This window comes from Mustelus asterias, chromosome 6 (genome assembly GCF_964213995.1).
Source record: "Mustelus asterias chromosome 6, sMusAst1.hap1.1, whole genome shotgun sequence".
Lineage (NCBI taxonomy): Eukaryota > Metazoa > Chordata > Chondrichthyes > Carcharhiniformes > Triakidae > Mustelus > Mustelus asterias.
This window is the reverse complement of record NC_135806.1, coordinates 144,673,257-144,691,691: the sequence shown is the minus strand read 5'-3', so window position 1 is coordinate 144,691,691 and position 18,435 is coordinate 144,673,257. Positions and strand designations below refer to the sequence as shown.

The window sequence follows — 18,435 nt, the reverse complement described above, 5'->3', positions numbered from 1 at the left end:
CGTGCAGAATGAAAAGGCATGGAAGATATTTCCATGAGACAGTTCGAATTGTGGAGCTGAGAGCCCCGAGGGAGGTCACAGGACCTGGAGACAATGCAAAAATCCATCTGAACAAGTGTCACTTCAGACAGTAGTAAATTGCATGCTTGAGTTGTCTCACACCACAAACCCCACAGTTCTCAGGCTGTGAATGGTTTTAGCTGCCAGCTGGACATCAACAAATGCATGACGTGCAAGGTAATGTCTCTTTATACTCATGAGCATACCAATAAAATAAACAAATGAACCAATAATCAAATTAACTAATAAACAGCCCTTTGCATTAATCAATGCCTTCCACTTGTACATACTTAACCTGAATTACTTTGATTTATTATTGTCACATGTATTGGGATACAGTGAAAAGTATTGTTTCTTGCACACGATACAGACAAAGCATTCCATCCATAGAGTACACAGGGCAGAAGGAAAGGAGAGGGTGCAGAATGCAGTGTTATAGTCATAACTAGGGTGCAGAGAAAGAGCAGCATAACATATGGTAGGTCCATTCAAAAGTCTGACGGTAGCAGGGAAGAAGCTGTTCTTGAGTCAGTTGGTATGTGACCTCAGACTTTTGTAACTTTTTCCCGGTAGAAGAAGGTGGAAGAGAGATGTCCGGGGTGCGTGGGGTCCTTTGATAATGCTGGCTGCTTTTCTGAGGAAACAGGGAGTGTAGACAGAGTCAATGGATGGGAGGTTGGTTTGCGTGATGGACTGGGCTACATTCAGAACCCTTTGTAGTCTCTTGAGATCTTGAACAGAGCAGGAGTCATAGAGGTTTACAGCATGGAAATAGGCACGCCAGCCCAACTTGTCCATGCCACCCCTTTTTTTTAAAACCGCTAAGCTGTCCCAATTGCATTTGGCCCATATCCCTCTATACCCATTTTACCCATGTAACTGTCTAAACGCTTTTTAAAAGACAAAATTGTATCCGCCTCTACTACTACCTCTGGCAGTTTGTTCCAGACACTCACCACCCTCTGTAAAAAAACTGCCCCTCTGGACTGTTTTGTGTCTCTCCCCTCTCATCTTAAACCAATACCCTCTAGTTTTAGACTCCCCTACCTTTGGGAAAAGATGTTGACTATCTAGCTGATCTATGTCCCTCATTATTTTATAGACCTCTATAAGATCACCCCTCAGCCTCCTACGCTCCAGAGAAAAAAGTCCCAGCCTACCCAGCCTCTCCTTATAATCAAACTATCAAGTCCCGGTAGCTTCCCAGTAAACCTCTTGTGCATTCTTTCTAGTTTAATAATATCCTTTCTAGAATAGGGTAACCAGAATTGTACACAGTATTCCAATTGTGGCCTTCCCAATGTCTTGTACAATTTCAACAAGACATCCCAACTCCTGTATTCAATGTTCTGATCAATGAAACCAAGCATGCTGAATGCCTTCTTCACCACTCTGTCCAACTGTGACTCCACTTTCAAGGAGCTATGAACATGTACCCCTAAATCTCTTTGTTCTGTAACTCTCCCCAACGCCCTACCATTAACTGAGTAAGTCCTGCCCTGGTTCAAACTACCAAAATGCATCACCTCGCATTTGTCTAAATTAAACTCCATCTGCCATTCGTCAGCCCACTGGCCCAATTGATCAAGATCCTGTTGCAATCCGAGATAACCTTCTTCACTGTCCACTATGCCACCAATCTTGGTGTCATCTGCAAACTTACTAACCATGCCTCCTATATTTTCATCCAAATCATTAATATAAATGACAAATAACAGTCGACCAAAAGTTGGTGAAAGTTGTAGCGGACATGCCAAATTTCCTTAACCTCCTGAGATAGTAGAGGTGTTGGTGAGCTTTTTTAACGATAGTGTCAGTGTGAAGAGACCAGGACAGGTTGTTGGTGATCTGGATACCTAGAAACTTGAAGCTCTCGACCATTTCCACTTCATCCCCGTTGATGTAGACAGGGGCATGTTCTCCTTTATACGTCCTTAAGTTGATGACAAGCTCCTTCATTTTGTTGACTTTGAGGGAGAGATTATTGTTGTCGCGCCAGTTCACCAGATCCTTTCTTTCCTGTACTCTGTCTCATCATTGTTTGAGATCCGACCCACAACAGTGGTGTCATTAACGAACTTGAAAATCAAGTTGGAGGGGAACTTGGCTGCACAGTCATAAGTGTATAAGGATCTAAGTAGGGGGCTAAGGACACAGCCTTGAGGAGCACCAGTGAGGAAAATTGTGGAGGAGGTGTCGATGCTTATCCTTACTGATAGCAGTCTGTGAGTTAGGAAGCCTAGGATCCAGTCGCAGAGGGAGGAGTCGAATCCTGGGCCACGGAATTTGTAGGAATAATGGTGTTGAAGGCTGAGCTGTAGTCAATAAATAGGAGTCTGATCTAAGTGTCTTTGTTATCCAAGTGTTCCAGGGTTGAATGTAGAGCCAGGACGTCTGCTGTGGACCTGTTGTGGTGATAGGCAAACTGTAGTGGATCCAAGCAATCTTTTGATTTGATTTGATTTATTATTGTCGCAAAAATTAGCATACAGTGAAAAGTATTGTTTCTTGTGTGCTGTACAAAGCATACCATTCATAGAGAAGGAAACAAGAGAGTGCAGAATGTAGTGTTACTGTCATAGCTAGTTTGGAGAGAAAGATCAACTTAATGCGAGGTAGGTCCATTCAAAATTCTGATGGCAGCAGGGAAGAAGCTGTTCTTGAGTCAATTGGTACATGACCTCAGACTTTTGTATCTTTTTCCCGATGGAAGCAGGTGGAAGAGAGAATGTCCGGGGTGCGTGGGGTCCTTAATAATGCTGGTTTCTTTTCTGAGGCAGTGGGAAGTGTAGACAGAGTCAATAGATGGTTTGCATGATGGATTGGGCTACATTCATGACCTTTTGTAGTTTCTTGCGGCCTTGGGCAGAGCAGGAGCCATACCAAGCTGGGAGGCCATGACTAACCTTTCCAAGTACTTCATAATGATTGATGTGAGTCACTGGGCAATAATCATTAAGGCACGGTGCCTGGCTTTTCTTAGGTACAGGGATGATAGTCGTCCTCTTGATGCAGATAGAGATCAATGTAAGGTGAGGCTAAAGATGTCTGCGAATATCCCCGCCAGCTGGTCCGTGCAGGATCTGAGTGCTTGTCCAGGTACCACACCGGGCCAATCGCTTTGCGTGTGTTGACTTTCAAGAAGGCTAATCTGACATTTGCAATGGTGACCTTGGATGCCGAGGCTTCCGGGGCAGAAGGCATTCTCTCGCTGACCTCTTGCTCAAAACGGGCATAGAATGTGTTGGTGCATTGGTGCCAGTGATTCTACATGCCTTCATCTTGTAGCTTGTTATGTCTTACAGACTTGACATAGTCGGTGGTAGTCTGTGTGGCTAGCCTGGAATTCTAGCTTGGTCTGGTACTCTCTCCTGAGCTACTATTGTTCAGACATGGCAAGGAAGCTTACCTCGAGGTCCTGTTTCAAAAAGCTCTCATAGAAGCTGCATCTGGTTTTTAAAAGAAATTCATTCCTGGGATCTGGTTGGCTGGGTCAGCATTTATTTCCCATCCCTAATTGCCCTTGAGAAGCTGGTGGTGAGCTGCCTTTTTGAACCGCTGCAGTCCTTCTGCTGTAGATACACCAACAGAGCTGTTAGGGAGGGAATTTCAGGAATTTGACCCAGAGACAGTGAAGGAACAGCGATATATTTCTCAGGGCGGGATCTTCCAGCCATGCTCACCCCAAGTCCAGAAAATCCAGCCCTAGGTCGACATACCTTTGCATGGTCTGCCCCCACCTGCTACGATTCCCGTGGCGGGTGAGACAGGAAAATCGCACTCCAAGTCAGGACGGTGAGTGACTTGGAGGGGGACTTCCAGGTGGTGGTGTACACAGATATCTGCTGCTCTTGTTCTTCAAGATGATTTCAAGATAGCGACATAGAAACATAGAAACTGGAAGCAGGAGGAGGCCATTCGGCCCTTTGAACCTGCTCCGTTATTCATTTTGATCATGGCTGATCATCGAATTCAATATCCTGATCTCCCCCTTCCCCCAAAAACCCCTTGAACCCTTCAGCACCAAGAGCTGTGTCTAATTTCTTCTTGAAATCAGACAACGTTTTGGTCTCAACTACTTTCTGTGGTAGCGAATTCCACATTCACCACCCTCTGGGTGAAGAAATTTCTCCTCACCTCAGTTCTAAAAGGTTTACCCCTTATCCTCAAACTATGACCCCCAGTTCTGGACTCCCCCACCATTGGGAACATTCTTTCTGAATCTACTCTGTCTAGCCCTGTTAGAATTTTATAAGTTTCTATGAGATCCCCTTTCACTCTTCTAAACTCCAGTGAATATAATCCTAACTGACTTAGTCTGTCCTCATATGACAGACCTACCATCCCAGGAATCAGCCTGGTAAACCTTCACTGTACTCCCTCTAGAGCAAGGACATCCTTCCTCAGATAAGGACACGAAAACTGTGCACAATATTCCAGGTGTGGCCTCACCAATGCCCTATACAATTGCAATAAAACATCTCTATTCCTATAGTCAAATCATTTCACTATGAAGGCCAACATACCATTTGCCTTCTTTACTGCCTGCTATACCTGCGCGCTTACTTTCAGTGACTGATGCACGAGGACACCAAGGTCTCGCTGAGTATCCACTTCTCTCAATTTACACCCATTCATGTAATAATCCGTCTTCCTATTATTGCTACCAAAGTGGATAACCTATCAATTATCCACATTATACTGCTTTTGCAATGCATAATCCCAATCACTCAGCCTGTCCAAATCACGCTGAAGCATCTCTGCATACTCCTCACAGCTCACCCTCCCATCCAACTTTGTGTCATCTGCAAATTTGGAAATAATACATTCAGTTCCCTCTTCCAAATCATTAATATATAATGTAAACTGTTGTAATGTAAATCCCACTAATCACTGACTGCCAATCAGAAAAAAGACCCACTTATGCTAACTCTTTGCTTCCTATCTGCTAACCAGCTTTCTATCCATCTTAATACACTGCCAACAATCCCATGCGCTTTAACTTTACATAGTAAAGTACTTTTACAAAGTAGATGCTTGTGGTCATGGGTTTGGAAGGTACTGCCTAAACAGTCTAGTGAGTTCTTGTGGATGGTACTCATTATCGCCACTGCTACCACTATTTGTCCAGCACCCTACTCGTGATCTTTTGTTTTCATTGCTATCTCCATTTGGTCCTGGTCGGAACCATGAGAATCCCTCCAGCTGCTACCACAACAAAATTCACGTTCATTTCCACATTCAAATTCTGCCCAAAATGTTGGATTTCATGAGGCTGCATGAAGGAGGAATTCCACAATGACTTCAGAAGAGCTATTAAAATTCTTGATCTTCTTAACAGTACTATTTACCTGCTCCACTGTCTGAATTTTATTGCAAAATGTAATCAGAATTACAATATTTATTTAAAACGTCAAACAAACAATGGATGAACACCAAGGCAGAAGCCGGAGGCAACAGATTATAATTTTCCACTCCCAGCAGAGATCCTCATAAAGCATAAGTGTGTGACAGAGATAGGACAACAACATTGCGATCTCAATTCAAGCTTTATGTTAATGTCTAGCGAGACACTGCATCAAAATAGATTGATACTAAAACCTTCGACGTTTAAGGTGCAAGTCCTGAGTACAATCCCGCTGCTGTTCAAGTTCACGAATGGTCCGACGAAGTGCTGCAATCTCTCGGTTCTTTTCCTCTTGTAAATGTTGTAGCTTCTGTCAGAAAGAGAAATAAAGTGACAATCAATCTTTTGATTATTTCACCATTCCCACATCAGCCATTAAGAGATTCTTGATTGGCAAGGAATAAAGGGCATGGGGGTGGACAGGAAGGTGGAGTAGATGGTCATATCAAATGGCAGAGCAGGCTCGAAATGCCTTACTTCTGTTCCTAATTCATATGTTCGTTTGTACATATGTACATGGAAAAGCACGAAAAGAGGATTGGTTAACTGACAGGGAGCAAAGATGGGGATAAATAGGTCATTTTTAGGTTGCCCAGCTGTGACTCGTGGAGTGTCAAAAACATCAGTGCTGGGGCCTTGGCTATTCACAATCTCTATTCATGACAAAGACTAAGAGAAAAAAAGCTTGCAGCCATTAATTTTTGTAATTTTGTATTTTGTATGTTATTTCTGCTTTATACTTGATTTTAAGCTTATAGTGAATATTTTATGTCATTTTGTATTTATTCTCACTTTGGAGACATTAATCCTAACCCAGCTATGATTGTGTTTTGATTAATTTTTGTTTGTTTTTCTAGACCTTGTTTTCAGTTAAATGCCATGAAGCTGGTGTTGAGACTACGGCTGAAATTCTCCACCGTACTATCAGTGTGAACGAAGAATTTGGCACTCAGCCAAATCTCTGCTCACAGCAGCAGGACTGGAGAATCTCAACTGCAGGCAAGGTCAGAGAATTCAGGCCTACATCTTTGTTTTCCATTTTTCAAACTAGAATACTAAAATAAGTTGTCTTTTGTTTATCAGGATCCTGGTTTACTGCATCCAGTGACCGTTAGTGACCAAAGGTCACCTGAAGCATTGGGGGATGAAGTTTGACTGATGGAGCTGATGAGAAGACATGATCAAGAGCTTGGTAAACAACTTGAATATTGTTAAAAGTGCATGGCCTTGCAGTCATTGCAAGAAGAACTGATAAGAGCTGAGATTTGTTTTGGGGACGACTGCACTTGGCCTCGAAATGCTGGAATGCAGCCAGGAATTTGATTTCGCAGAGACATTGCTTTGGGGACTCGGTGCTGAAGCCATAGTGGAATAGTCACCACTGGAGATGGAATGAAGGGTCAGGAACAGAGTGATTGACCTTAGTGCCCACCCTTTGAGATTACTCAGCGACTAGTAAAGTTTGTACTGTATGTACCAACTTGGGGAACTGTCATGGGACAGACCAATTTGGGGTTACTGTTTGTACTTAATCTGTCAAAGAACAAAGAACAAAGAACAGTACAGCACAGGAAACAGGCCCTTCGGCCCTCCAAGCCTGTGCCGCTCCTTGGTCCAACTAGACCAATCGTTTGTATCCCTCCATTCCCAGGCTGCTCATGTGACTATCCAGGTAAGTCTTAAACGATGTCAGCGTGCCTGCCTCCACCACCCTACTTGGCAGCGCATTCCAGGCCCCCACCACCCTCTGTGTAAAAAACGTCCCTCTGATGTCTGAGTTATACTTCGCCCCTCTCAGCTTGAGCCCGTGACCCCTCGTGATCGTCACCTCCGACCTGGGAAAAAGCTTCCCACCGTTCACCCTATCTATCCCCTTCATAATCTTGTACACCTCTATTAGATCTCCCCTCATTCTCCGTCTTTCCAAGGAGAACAACCCCAGTCTACCCAATCTCTCCTCATAGCTAAGACCCTCCATACCAGGCAACATCCTGGTAAACCTTCTCTGCACTCTCTCCAATGCCTCCACGTCCTTCTGGTAGTGCGGCGACCAGAACTGGACGCAGTACTCCAAATGCGGCCTAACCAGCGTTCTATACAGCTGCATCATCAGACTCCAGCTTTTATACTCTATACCCCGTCCTATAAAGGCAAGCATACCATATGCCTTCTTCACCACCTTCTCCACCTGTGTTGCCACCTTCAAGGATTTGTGGACTTGCACACCTAGGTCCCTCTGTGTTTCTATACTCCTGATGACTCTGCCATTTATTGCATAACTCCTCCCTACATTATTTCTTCCAAAATGCATCACTTCGCATTTATCCGGATTAAATTCCATCTGCCAGCTCTCCGCCCAATTTTCCAGCCTATCTATATCCTGCTGTATTGCCCGACAATGCTCTTCGCTATCCGCAATTCCAGCCATCTTTGTGTCATCCGCAAACTTGCTGATTACACCAGTTACACCTTCTTCCAAATCATTTATATATATCACAAATAGCAGAGGTCCCAGTACAGAGCCCTGCGGAACACCACTGGTCACAGACCTCCAGCCGGAAAAAGATCCTTCGACCACTACCCTCTGTCTCCTATGGCCAAGCCAGTTCTCCACCCATCGAGCCACTTCTCCTTGTATCCCATGAGCCTTAACCTTCTTAACCAACCTGCCATGTGGGACTTTGTCAAATGCCTTACTGAAATCCATATAGACGACATCCACGGCCCTTCCTTCATCAACCGTTTTTGTCACTTCCTCAAAAAACTCCACCAAATTTGTAAGGCACGACCTCCCTCTTACAAAACCATGCTGTCTGTCACTAATGAGATTGTTCCGTTCTAAATGCACATACATCCTGTCTCTAAGAATCCTCTCCAACAACTTCCCTACCACGGACGTCAAGCTCACCGGCCTATAATTTCCTGGGTTATCCCTGCTACCCTTCTTAAACAACGGGACCACATTCGCTATCCTCCAATCCTCAGGGACCTCACCCGTGTCCAAAGAAGCGACAAAGATTTCCGTCAGAGGCCCAGCAATTTCACCTCTCGTCTCCCTGAGCAGTCGAGGATAGATGCCATCAGGCCCTGGGGCTTTGTCAGTTTTAATGTTCCCTAAAAAACCTAACACTTCCTCTCTCGTAATGGAGATTTTCTCTAACGGGTCAACACCTCCCTCCGAGACACTCCCGGTTAACACGCCCCTCTCCTTCGTGAATACCGATGCAAAGTATTCATTTAGGATCTCCCCTATTCCCTTGGGTTCTAAGCATAATTCCCCTCCTTTGTCCCTGAGAGGTCCGATTTTCTCCCTGACAACTCTTTTGTTCCTAACGTATGAATAGAATGCCTTAGGATTCTCCTTAATCCTGCCTGCCAAGAACATCTCGTGCCCTCTTTTTGCCCTTCTAACTCCCCGTTTGAGATCTTTCCTACTCTCTCTGTATTCCTCCAGAGCTCCATCTGTTTTCAGTTGCCTGGACTTAACGTACGCCTCCCTTTTCATTTTAATCAGATCCTCAATTTCCCTGGTTATCCACGGCTCTCGAATCCTACCTTTCCTATCTTTCCTTTTTACAGGCACATGCCTATCCTGCAGCCTTATCAATAGTTCCTTAAAAGACTCCCACATGCCAGACGCGGACTTACCCTCGAACATCCTCTCCCAATCAACATCCACCAATTCCTGCCTAATCCGGCTATAGTCAGCCTTCCCCCAATTTAGCACTCTGCCCGTAGGACAGCACTCATCCTTGTCCATTACTATCCTAAAGTTAACAGAGTTGTGGTCACTATTTGCCACATGTTCCCCTACCGAAACTTTGACGACCTGACCGGGCTCATTTCCCAGAACTAGGTCCAGTATAGCCCCCTCTCTAGTCGGGCTATCTACATACTGTTCCAAAGAACCTTCCAGTACGCATTTTACAAATTCCTCCCCGTCCGGTCCCCCAGCTCTAAGCACTTTCCAGTCTGTGCCAGGGTAATTAAAGTCCCCCACTACAACAACCCTATTTTTTCTGCACCTATCCAGAATCTCCTGACATATCCTTTCCTCCACTTCCCGTGGGCTGTTGGGTGGTCTGTAGTACACCCCCAGCATAGTGACTGCACCCTTCCTGTTTCTGAGTTCCACCCACAGCGACTCAGTACATGACCCCTCTAAGTTGTCTACCCTCTGCACCGCGGTAATATGCTCCTTAACTAATATCGCTACTCCCCCACCTTTTTTAGCCCCTCCTCTGTCTCGCCTAAAACACTGATACCCCGGAATATTCAGCTGCCAGTCCTGTCCTTCTTTTAACCAAGTTTCCGTCACCGCAACCACATCCAAATTCCGCACAAGCATTAAGGCCCTAAGTTCGTCTGTTTTACCCGTTACACTCCTCGCATTGAAGCAGATGCACTCCAGACCTCCAGGCCCAGTCAGGTCCTCCTCCTCCAGAGTGCTCCTCTTCTTAGCTAGCCTTGTCTTTCTTCTTTTCTTCAGATATAAACAAAGAACTTTCTCTTCTCAATAAAGTTAACTGTCTTCCTTTTTATTTATTTTTCTCTTTCTTTATATATTTTCAATCATAATTATATTATTATATTCACTGTTCAATATTCAATAAAATTGTTTTAACACAATACTGTCTTAGTCGCTCATCCCTGTTACATCTAGAGAATGGCTTTGAACATAAGTGAGAGTCTGAAAGGGATTTACATTATAGTTTTCTGGTAATACAAAGCTCGGTGGAAATGTAAAGTATGAGGATATGAGTATCCCTGACGACAGCACCTGCAAAAGATGCATTCAGCTGCAGCTGCTAGCTAAGCGTGTTAGGGAACTGGAGAAGGAGCTTGATGACCTCCATCTAATTCGGGAGAATGAGACGTATATAGACAGTAGCTTTAGGGAGATAGTTACACCTAAGCAGCAGAGCACAGGAAATTGGGTTACTGTAAGGAGAGGAAATGGCAGTGTGAAAGGACAGGCAGAGCAGGGTTCCCCAGTGGACATACCCCTCCACAACAGGTATACTGAATTGGATACTGTTGTGGCAGATGCTTTACCTGGGACAAGCTGCGACAGCCGGAACTCTGATACTGAGTCTGGTTCTACAGCGCAAAAGGGTGGGATGAAGAAGAGGAGAGCAGTACTGATAGGGGACTCGATGGTCAGAGGTACGGACAGGAGGTTCTGTGGTCGGGACAGAGACTCCCGCATGGTTTGTTGCCTCCCGGGTGCCAAGGTCAGCGATGTCTCTGATCACGTGCACAGCATTCTAAAGAGGGAAGGTGATCAGCCAGATGTCGTGGTACATGTCGGTACCAATGACGTGGGAAGGAAGAGTGAGGAGGTCCTAAAGAGTGAGTACAAAGAGCTTGGAAGGAAGTTAAAAAGCTGGACCCCGAGGGTAGTAATCTCAGGATTGCTACCTGAGCCACATGCCAGTGAGGGCAGGAGTAGGATGCTTGGGCGGATGAACACGTGGCTGAGGAACTGGTGCAGGGGGCAGGGTTTCCAATTCTTGGATCATTGGGACCTCTTCTGGGGCAGGTGGGACCTGTACAAGAGAGACGGGTTACACCTAAACTACAAGGGGACCAATATACTTGCAGGGAGATTTGCTAGTGTTATTGGGGAGCGTTTAAACTAGATTTGCAGGGGGGTGGGAACCAGAGTGCCAGAGCAGATAGTGGAGCAGGGGTAAAAAGACAGGTTAGTTCAAGCAAAATCACAAATGGAAGGGTAGAGTGTGGTGGAAATAATTTTTTGAGGTGTGTCTATTTCAATGCCAGGAGTATTGCAGGGAAGGCAGATGAGCTGAAGGCGTGGATAGACACGTGGAAATATGACATTATAGCCATTAGTGAAACTTGGCTACAGGAGGGGCAGGACTGGCAGCTCAATGTTCCAGGGTTCCAATGTTTCAGGCGGGATAGAGGCAGAGGGATAAAAGGTGGGGGGGTGGCATTGTTGGTCAGGGAAAATGTTACAGCGGTACTCAGGCAGGATAGATTAGGGAGCTTGTCTACAGAGGCCCTATGGGTGGAGCTGAGAAACAGGAAAGGTATGACCACATTAATGGGCTTGTATTATAGACCACCCAATAGTCAGCGAGAACTGGAGGAGCAAATCAGCGGAGAGATAGCTGACAACTGCAAGAAACACAAAGTTGTGATAGGAGGGGATTTTAATTTTCCACATATAGATTGGGACTCGCATACTGTTAAAGGTTTAGATGGGGTAGAGTTTGTAAAATGTGTTCAGGAGAATTTTCTACATCAGTATATAGAGGTGCCAACTAGAGAGGATGCGATATTGGATCTCCTATTGGGAAATGAGTTAGGGCAGGTGATGGATGTGAGTGTGAGGGAACACTTTGGATCCAGTGATCATAATGCCATTAGTTTCAACCTGATCGTGGATAAGGATAGATCTGGTCCTCGGGTTGAAGTTCTGAACTGGAAAAAGGCCAAATTTGATTAAATGAGAAGGGATCTGGGAAGTGTGGATTGGCACAGGCTGTTCTCTGGTAAGGATGTAAATGGAAAGTGGGAGGCCTTCAAAGGAGAAATTTTGAGAGTGCAGAGTTTGTATGTTCCTGTCAGGATTAAAGGCAAAGTAAATAGGAATAAGGAACCTTGGTTCTCGAGGGAGATTGTCACACTGATTAAGAGGAAGAGAGAGTTGTATGAAATGTACAGGCAGCAAGGAACACATCAGATGCTCGAGGAGTATAAAAAGTGCAAGAGGCTACTTAAGAGCGAAATCAGGAGGGCTAAAAGAAGACATGAGGTTGCTTTGGCAGACAGAGTGAAGGAAAATCCAAAGAGCTTCTATAGGTATGTTAGGAGCAAAAGGATAGTGAGGGATAAAATTGGTCCTCTTGAAGACCAGAGTGGTACACTGTGTATGGAACCAAAAGAGATGGGGGAGATACTAAATGGTTTTTTTTGCATCCGTATTTACTGAGGAAACGGGCATGGAGTCTACGGAAATAGGGCAAACTGGTAGGGAGGCCATGGAACCTTTACAGATTAAAGGGGAGGAGGTGCTCTCTGTCTTGAGGCAAATCAGAGTGGATAAATCCCCAGGACCGGACAGGGTATTCCCACGGACCTTGAGGGAAGCTAGTGTTGAACTTGCAGGGGCCCTGGCAGACATATTTAAAATGTCAGTATTCACGGGGGAGGTGCCGGATGATTGGAGGGTGGCTCATGTTGTTCCGTTGTTTAAAAAAGGTTCCAAAAGAAATCCGGGAAATTATCGGCCAGTGAGTTTGACGTCGGTGGTGGGCAAGTTATTGGAAGGTGTGATAAGGGATAGGATCTACAAATATTCGGATAGACAGGGACTTATTAGGGAGAGTCAACATGGCTTTGTGCGTGGTAGGTCATGTTTGACCAATCTATTAGAGTTTTTCGAGGAGGTTACCAGGAAAGTGGATGAAGGGAAGGCGGTGGATGTTGTCTACCTGGATTATACAATAAATGGCAAGAGTCATCAGGAGTATAGAAACACAGAGGGACCTAGGTGTGCAAGTCCACAAATCCTTGAGTTTGCGGATGACACAAAGATGGCTGGAATTGCGGATAGCGAAGAGCATTGTCGGGCAATACAGCAGGATATAGATAGGCTGGAAAATTGGGCGGAGAGGTGGCAGATGGAATTTAATCCGGATAAATGCGAAGTGATGCATTTTGGAAGAAATAATGTAGGGAGGAGTTATGCAATAAATGGCAGAGTCATCAGGAGTATAGAAACACAGAGGGACCTAGGTGTGCAAGTCCACAAATCCTTGAAGGTGGCAACACAGGTGGAGAAGGTGGTGAAGAAGGCATATGGTATGCTTGCCTTTATAGGACGGGGTATAGAGTATAAAAGCTGGAGTCTGATGATGCAGCTGTATAGAACGCTGGTTAGGCCGCATTTGGAGTACTGCGTCCAGTTCTGGTCGCCGCACTACCAGAAGGACGTGGAGGCATTGGAGAGAGTGCAGAGAAGGTTTACCAGGATGTTGCCTGGTATGGAGGGTCTTAGCTATGAGGAGAGATTGGGTAGACTGGGGTTGTTCTCCTTGGAAAGACGGAGAATGAGGGGAGATCTAATAGAGGTATACAAGATTATGAAGGGTATAGATAGGGTGAACAGTGGGAAGCTTTTTCCCAGGTCGGAGGTGACGATCACGAGGGGTCACGGGCTCAAGCTGAGAGGGGCGAAGTATAACTCAGACATCAGAGGGACGTTTTTTACACAGAGGGTGGTGGGGGCCTGGAATGCGCTGCCAAGTAGGGTGGTGGAGGCAGGCACGCTGACATCGTTTAAGACTTACCTGGATAGTCACATGAGCAGCCTGGGAATGGAGGGATACAAACGATTGGTCTAGTTGGACCAAGGAGCGGCACAGGCTTGGAGGGCCGAAGGGCCTGTTTCCTGTGCTGTACTGTTCTTTGTTCTTATTTCAGCAAGGCCTTTGACAAGGTCCCTCATGGGAGGTTAGTTAGGAAGGTTCAGTCACTGGGTATACATGGGGAGGTAGTAAATTGGATAAGACACTGGCTCAATGGAAGAAGCCAGAGAGTGGTTGTGGAGGATTGCTTCTCTGAGTGGAGGCCTGTGACTAGTGGTGTGCCGCAGGGATCGGTGTTGGGTCCATTGTTGTTTGTCATCTATATCAATGATCTGGATGATAATGTGGTCAATTGGATCAGCAAGTTTGCTGATGATACAAAGATTGGAGGTGTAGTGGACAGTGAGGAAGGTTTTCAAAGCTTGCAGAGGGATTTGGACCAACTCGAAAAATGGGCTGAAAAATGGCAAATGGAATTTAACGCAGACAAGTGTGAGATATTGCACTTTGGAAGGACAAACCAAAGAAGAACGTACAGGGTAAATGGTAGGACTCTGAAGAGTGCAGTTGAACAGAGGGATCTGGGAATACAGGTACAGAGTTCCCTAAAAGTGACGTCACAGGTGGATAGGGTCGGAAAGAGTGCCTTTGGTACATTGGCCTTTATAAATCGGAGTATCGAGTATAAAAGTTGGAGTGTTATGGTAAGGTTATATAAGGCATTGGTGAGGCCGAATTTGGAGTATTGTGTACAGTTTTGGTCACCTAGTTACAGGAAGGATGTAAATAAGATTGAAAGACTGCAGAGAAGGTTCACAAGGATGTGGCCGGGACTTGAGAAGCTGAGTTACAGAGAGAGATTGAATAGGTTGGGACTTTATTCCCTGGAGCGTAGAAGATTGAGGGGAGATTTGATAGAGGTGTATAAGATTTTGATGGGTATAGATAGAGTGAATGCAAGCAGGCTTTTTCCGCTGAGGCTAGGGGAGAAAAAAACCAGAGGGCATGGGTTAAGGGTGAAAGGAGAAAAGTTTAAAGGGAATATTAGGGGGGGCTTCTTCACGCAGAGAGTGGTGGGAGTGTGGAATGAGCTGCCGGATAAAGTGGTAACTGCGGGGTCACTTTTAACATTTAAGAAAAACTTGGACGGGTTCATGGATGAGAGGGGTGTGGAGGGATATGGTCCAAGTGCAGGTCAGTGGGACTAGGCATAAAATGGTTCGGCACAGACAAGAAGGGCCAAAAGGCCTGTTTCTGAGCTGTAATTTTCTATGGTTCTATGGTTCTAAAGAGGCTGCTCAGAGATAGAGATAACTTAAATGACTGGCAACAACATGACAGATGGAGCATTCACTTTGTTATTCACTTTGGTCGTAAGAATAGAAAAGCAGAATATTTTTTAAAAGGTGTGACCCTTGTAAATGTGGATGTTCAAAGGGAATTGTGTGTACTTGTGCAAGAAAAACAAAACGTTAGCATGCAGCAAGCAATTGGAAAAACAAATGGCATGTCGGCCTTTATTGCAAGGGGATTGGATACAGGAATAAAAAAAGTCTTGCTCCAATTGTCTGGGGCTTTGGTGAGATCACACCAGGAATGCTTTAGGAAATTTTCGTCTCCATATTCAAGGAAGGATATATTTGCTTACGTGTACTGGTGTCAGTACAGCGAAGGTTCACTAGATTGGTCCTTGGAATGAGGGGATTGTCATATAATGAGAGTCTGGAGTAAATTATGTTTGTATTCTCTGGGGTTTAGAAGAATGAGGATTACATAGGAGTACACCATTCAGCCCTTCAAACTTACTCCACTGTTAGATCATGACTGATCTGTTTATTTGATTTAAGAACATAAGAACATAAGAAATAGGAGCAGGAGTAGGCCATCTCGCCCCTCGAGCCTGCCCCGCCATTCAATAAGATCATGGCTGATCTGACGTGGATCAGTACCACTTACCCGCCTGATCCCCATAACCCTTAATTCCCTTACCGATCAGGAATCCATCCATCCGCGCTTTAAACATATTCAGCGAGGTAGCCTCCACCACCTCAGTGGGCAGAGAATTCCAGAGATTCACCACCCTCTGGGAGAAGAAGTTCCTCCTCAACTCTGTCTTAAACCGACCCCCCTTTATTTTGAGGCTGTGTCCTCTAGTTTTAACTTCCTTACTAAGTGGAAAGAATCTCTCCGCCTCCACCCTATCCAGCCCCCGCATTATCTTATAAGTCTCCATAAGATCCCCCCTCATCCTTCTAAACTCCAACGAGTACAAACCCAATCTCTTCAGCCTCTCCTCATAATCCAAACCCCTCATCTCCGGTATCAACCTGGTGAACCTTCTCTGCACTCCCTCCAATGCCAATATATCCTTCCTCATATAAGGGGACCAATACTGCACACAGTATTCCAGCTGCGGCCTCACCAATGCCCTGTACAGGTGCATCAAGACATCCCTGCTTTTATATTCTATGATTTATTATTGTCATATATATTAGTATACAGTGAAAAGTATTGTTTCTTGCGCACTATACAGACAAAGCATACCGTTCATAGAGAAGAAAAGGAGAGGGTACAGAATTTAGTGTTACAGTCATAGCTAGGGTGTAGAGAAAGATCAACTTAATGTGAGGTAGGGCCATTCAAAAGTCTGATGGCAGCAGGGAGAGAGTATAAAAGAGTTAGAACAAAGTTTTAGACACATAGAACGAGAGTAAAGGATAGAATTAGAAGATATGCTGGGCACAGCTTGCAAGAAGTTGCCTCACTCCGGTGCCATCTTGGAAGATTATGATCTAACTCTTACTTTCTTCTCTGTCCCCTGTTTTGATCCAGCAGGTGCCATGCAAATCCCAAAGAGAAAAACTTTGCAAGCTTTCACAACTATTTTCTATTTGTATTTTACTACAAGAAGATATGTGTACCACAAATTCCAGTAACACGTTTGGAGATTTTAAATATTAAATTAAAACATTTAGTCATAAAAGAAAACTTAAACACACAAGATCATATTTACACAGTTCAAAGCAGTCATACTGAACATTCCCGCCAAAAAATTTCAACTTGGTTAAACTTAAAAATAAACACTCCTTTAACTAACAATTCCCATAGATATTTCATCTATAAAAAGAATTCCAGTAATATTACCGTAAGGCACCCACAATCACTCTCTCCCACCCTGCCACCCTGTTGTGGAAAATTCCAAAAACTTTAAAACAATATGAAAAAAGCAAAGACACTGTTCTGGGCTGGCTGAAAACTGCTTCACTTTGCTTTTTTTCACAGCTTTCTCCTGGCACAGAGCACAGTCCAGGAGGTATTACATGGCCATACCCAACATGACCCCCAACCTCTCTTCAAATATGTTTTTCTCCTTCATCATTTCCCATTGTCTTTATCATTTTTTGAAATTCATCTTTCTCAGGATATAAAAATATTTTATCTTCCTATGGCCACCACTTGCGGGTAAAATAAAATTCATTTGGTTATGACCTTCCCCAATTGTAAACCCCTTTTACTTCCCTTTGAAATTTTAACAGCTGGACACCGCAAACCTTTTTTTATCTCTCATGCAAATTTCTACCCGTGTGGTATTTACCTATAGATAATTCAGCTCGGTCAGATTTACTTCAAGTGCCTGCTCTTATTCCAGATATGGTCTTACCAAGGTCCTGTATAACCACTAGCCCCATTACAGACTACTCAGGATTGCTCCCTCAACAATCACCCTCACATGAATTCAAAACAGATACTTCACATCAACAATTATTTTGGAATTGAGAAAGTGAACTACTTCTACAAGGAAGTTGACTATCAAGAAATATTAACTTCTACCAGATATCCTGTTAAATAATTTATACACTGACGAGAATGACCCGGATATCAGAAGTGTCTGAGAGTGTTTCTTCAAAAGTTGTATCTTCCACTTTCAGAAAATACAAGGGTACTGGGTTCTTAAAACTGCTTAAAGAAAACTACAAACAACATTGTGCTTTGCTAACTTACTTTCAAATTTATTAAAGAACCATTAAACCTGCAATACAGGATAAAATGGATATATACATTACAACATTAATGACTGTAAAAATAAAAACATAGGACGTGATCTTATGAACTTGTCCCGCCCGTCATTCGGAGAGGTGACGGTGAGTAGCCAAAAATCAGAATTGCGCCCGGTTTCCCTCCTCCCACGATTATACTAGCCCTTTTTTACCGATGAAATCGGCTTCACAGCCAGAAAGGGTGCAAAGCCGGCTTAAATACTTATGACATGTTATAGAGTCATAGAGGTTTACAGCATGGAAACAGGCCCTTTGGCCCAACTTGTCCATGCCACCCTTTTTTTTAAAACCCCGAAGCTAGTCCCAATTGCCCACATTTGGCCCATATCCCTCTATACCCATCTTACCCATGTAACTGTCTCAATGTTTTTTAAAAGACAAAATTGTACCTGGCTATCGCCCAGGCTCACTTGCACTTACCTCCTCGCTTCTGACGGCAGGAATCACAGCTGGCCTCTATTGGCAGAGGCCAGCTGTGATGGCCTTGCCAGGGGATTCGTAGGCCAGTGGAGCCCCGGGTGGCCGGGCCAGAGCCAGGAAGTGCCCATGGGGCAGTGCCGACCTGGCACTG

At 44.6% G+C, this 18,435-nt stretch overlaps 1 protein-coding gene across 1 annotated transcript in view; it reads right to left on the bottom strand.

Moving 5' to 3' along the window:
- Positions 1–5,654: 5,654 nt before the first annotated feature.
- LOC144495231 (uncharacterized) overlaps positions 5,655–18,435 on the bottom strand; it is a 137,996-nt gene continuing 125,215 nt past the window's right edge. Inside the window, exon 11 of the mRNA XM_078215298.1 lies at positions 5,655–5,777. Within this exon, the coding sequence (XP_078071424.1) occupies positions 5,655–5,777 (123 nt within the window). The remainder of the gene's footprint in view (positions 5,778–18,435) is intronic.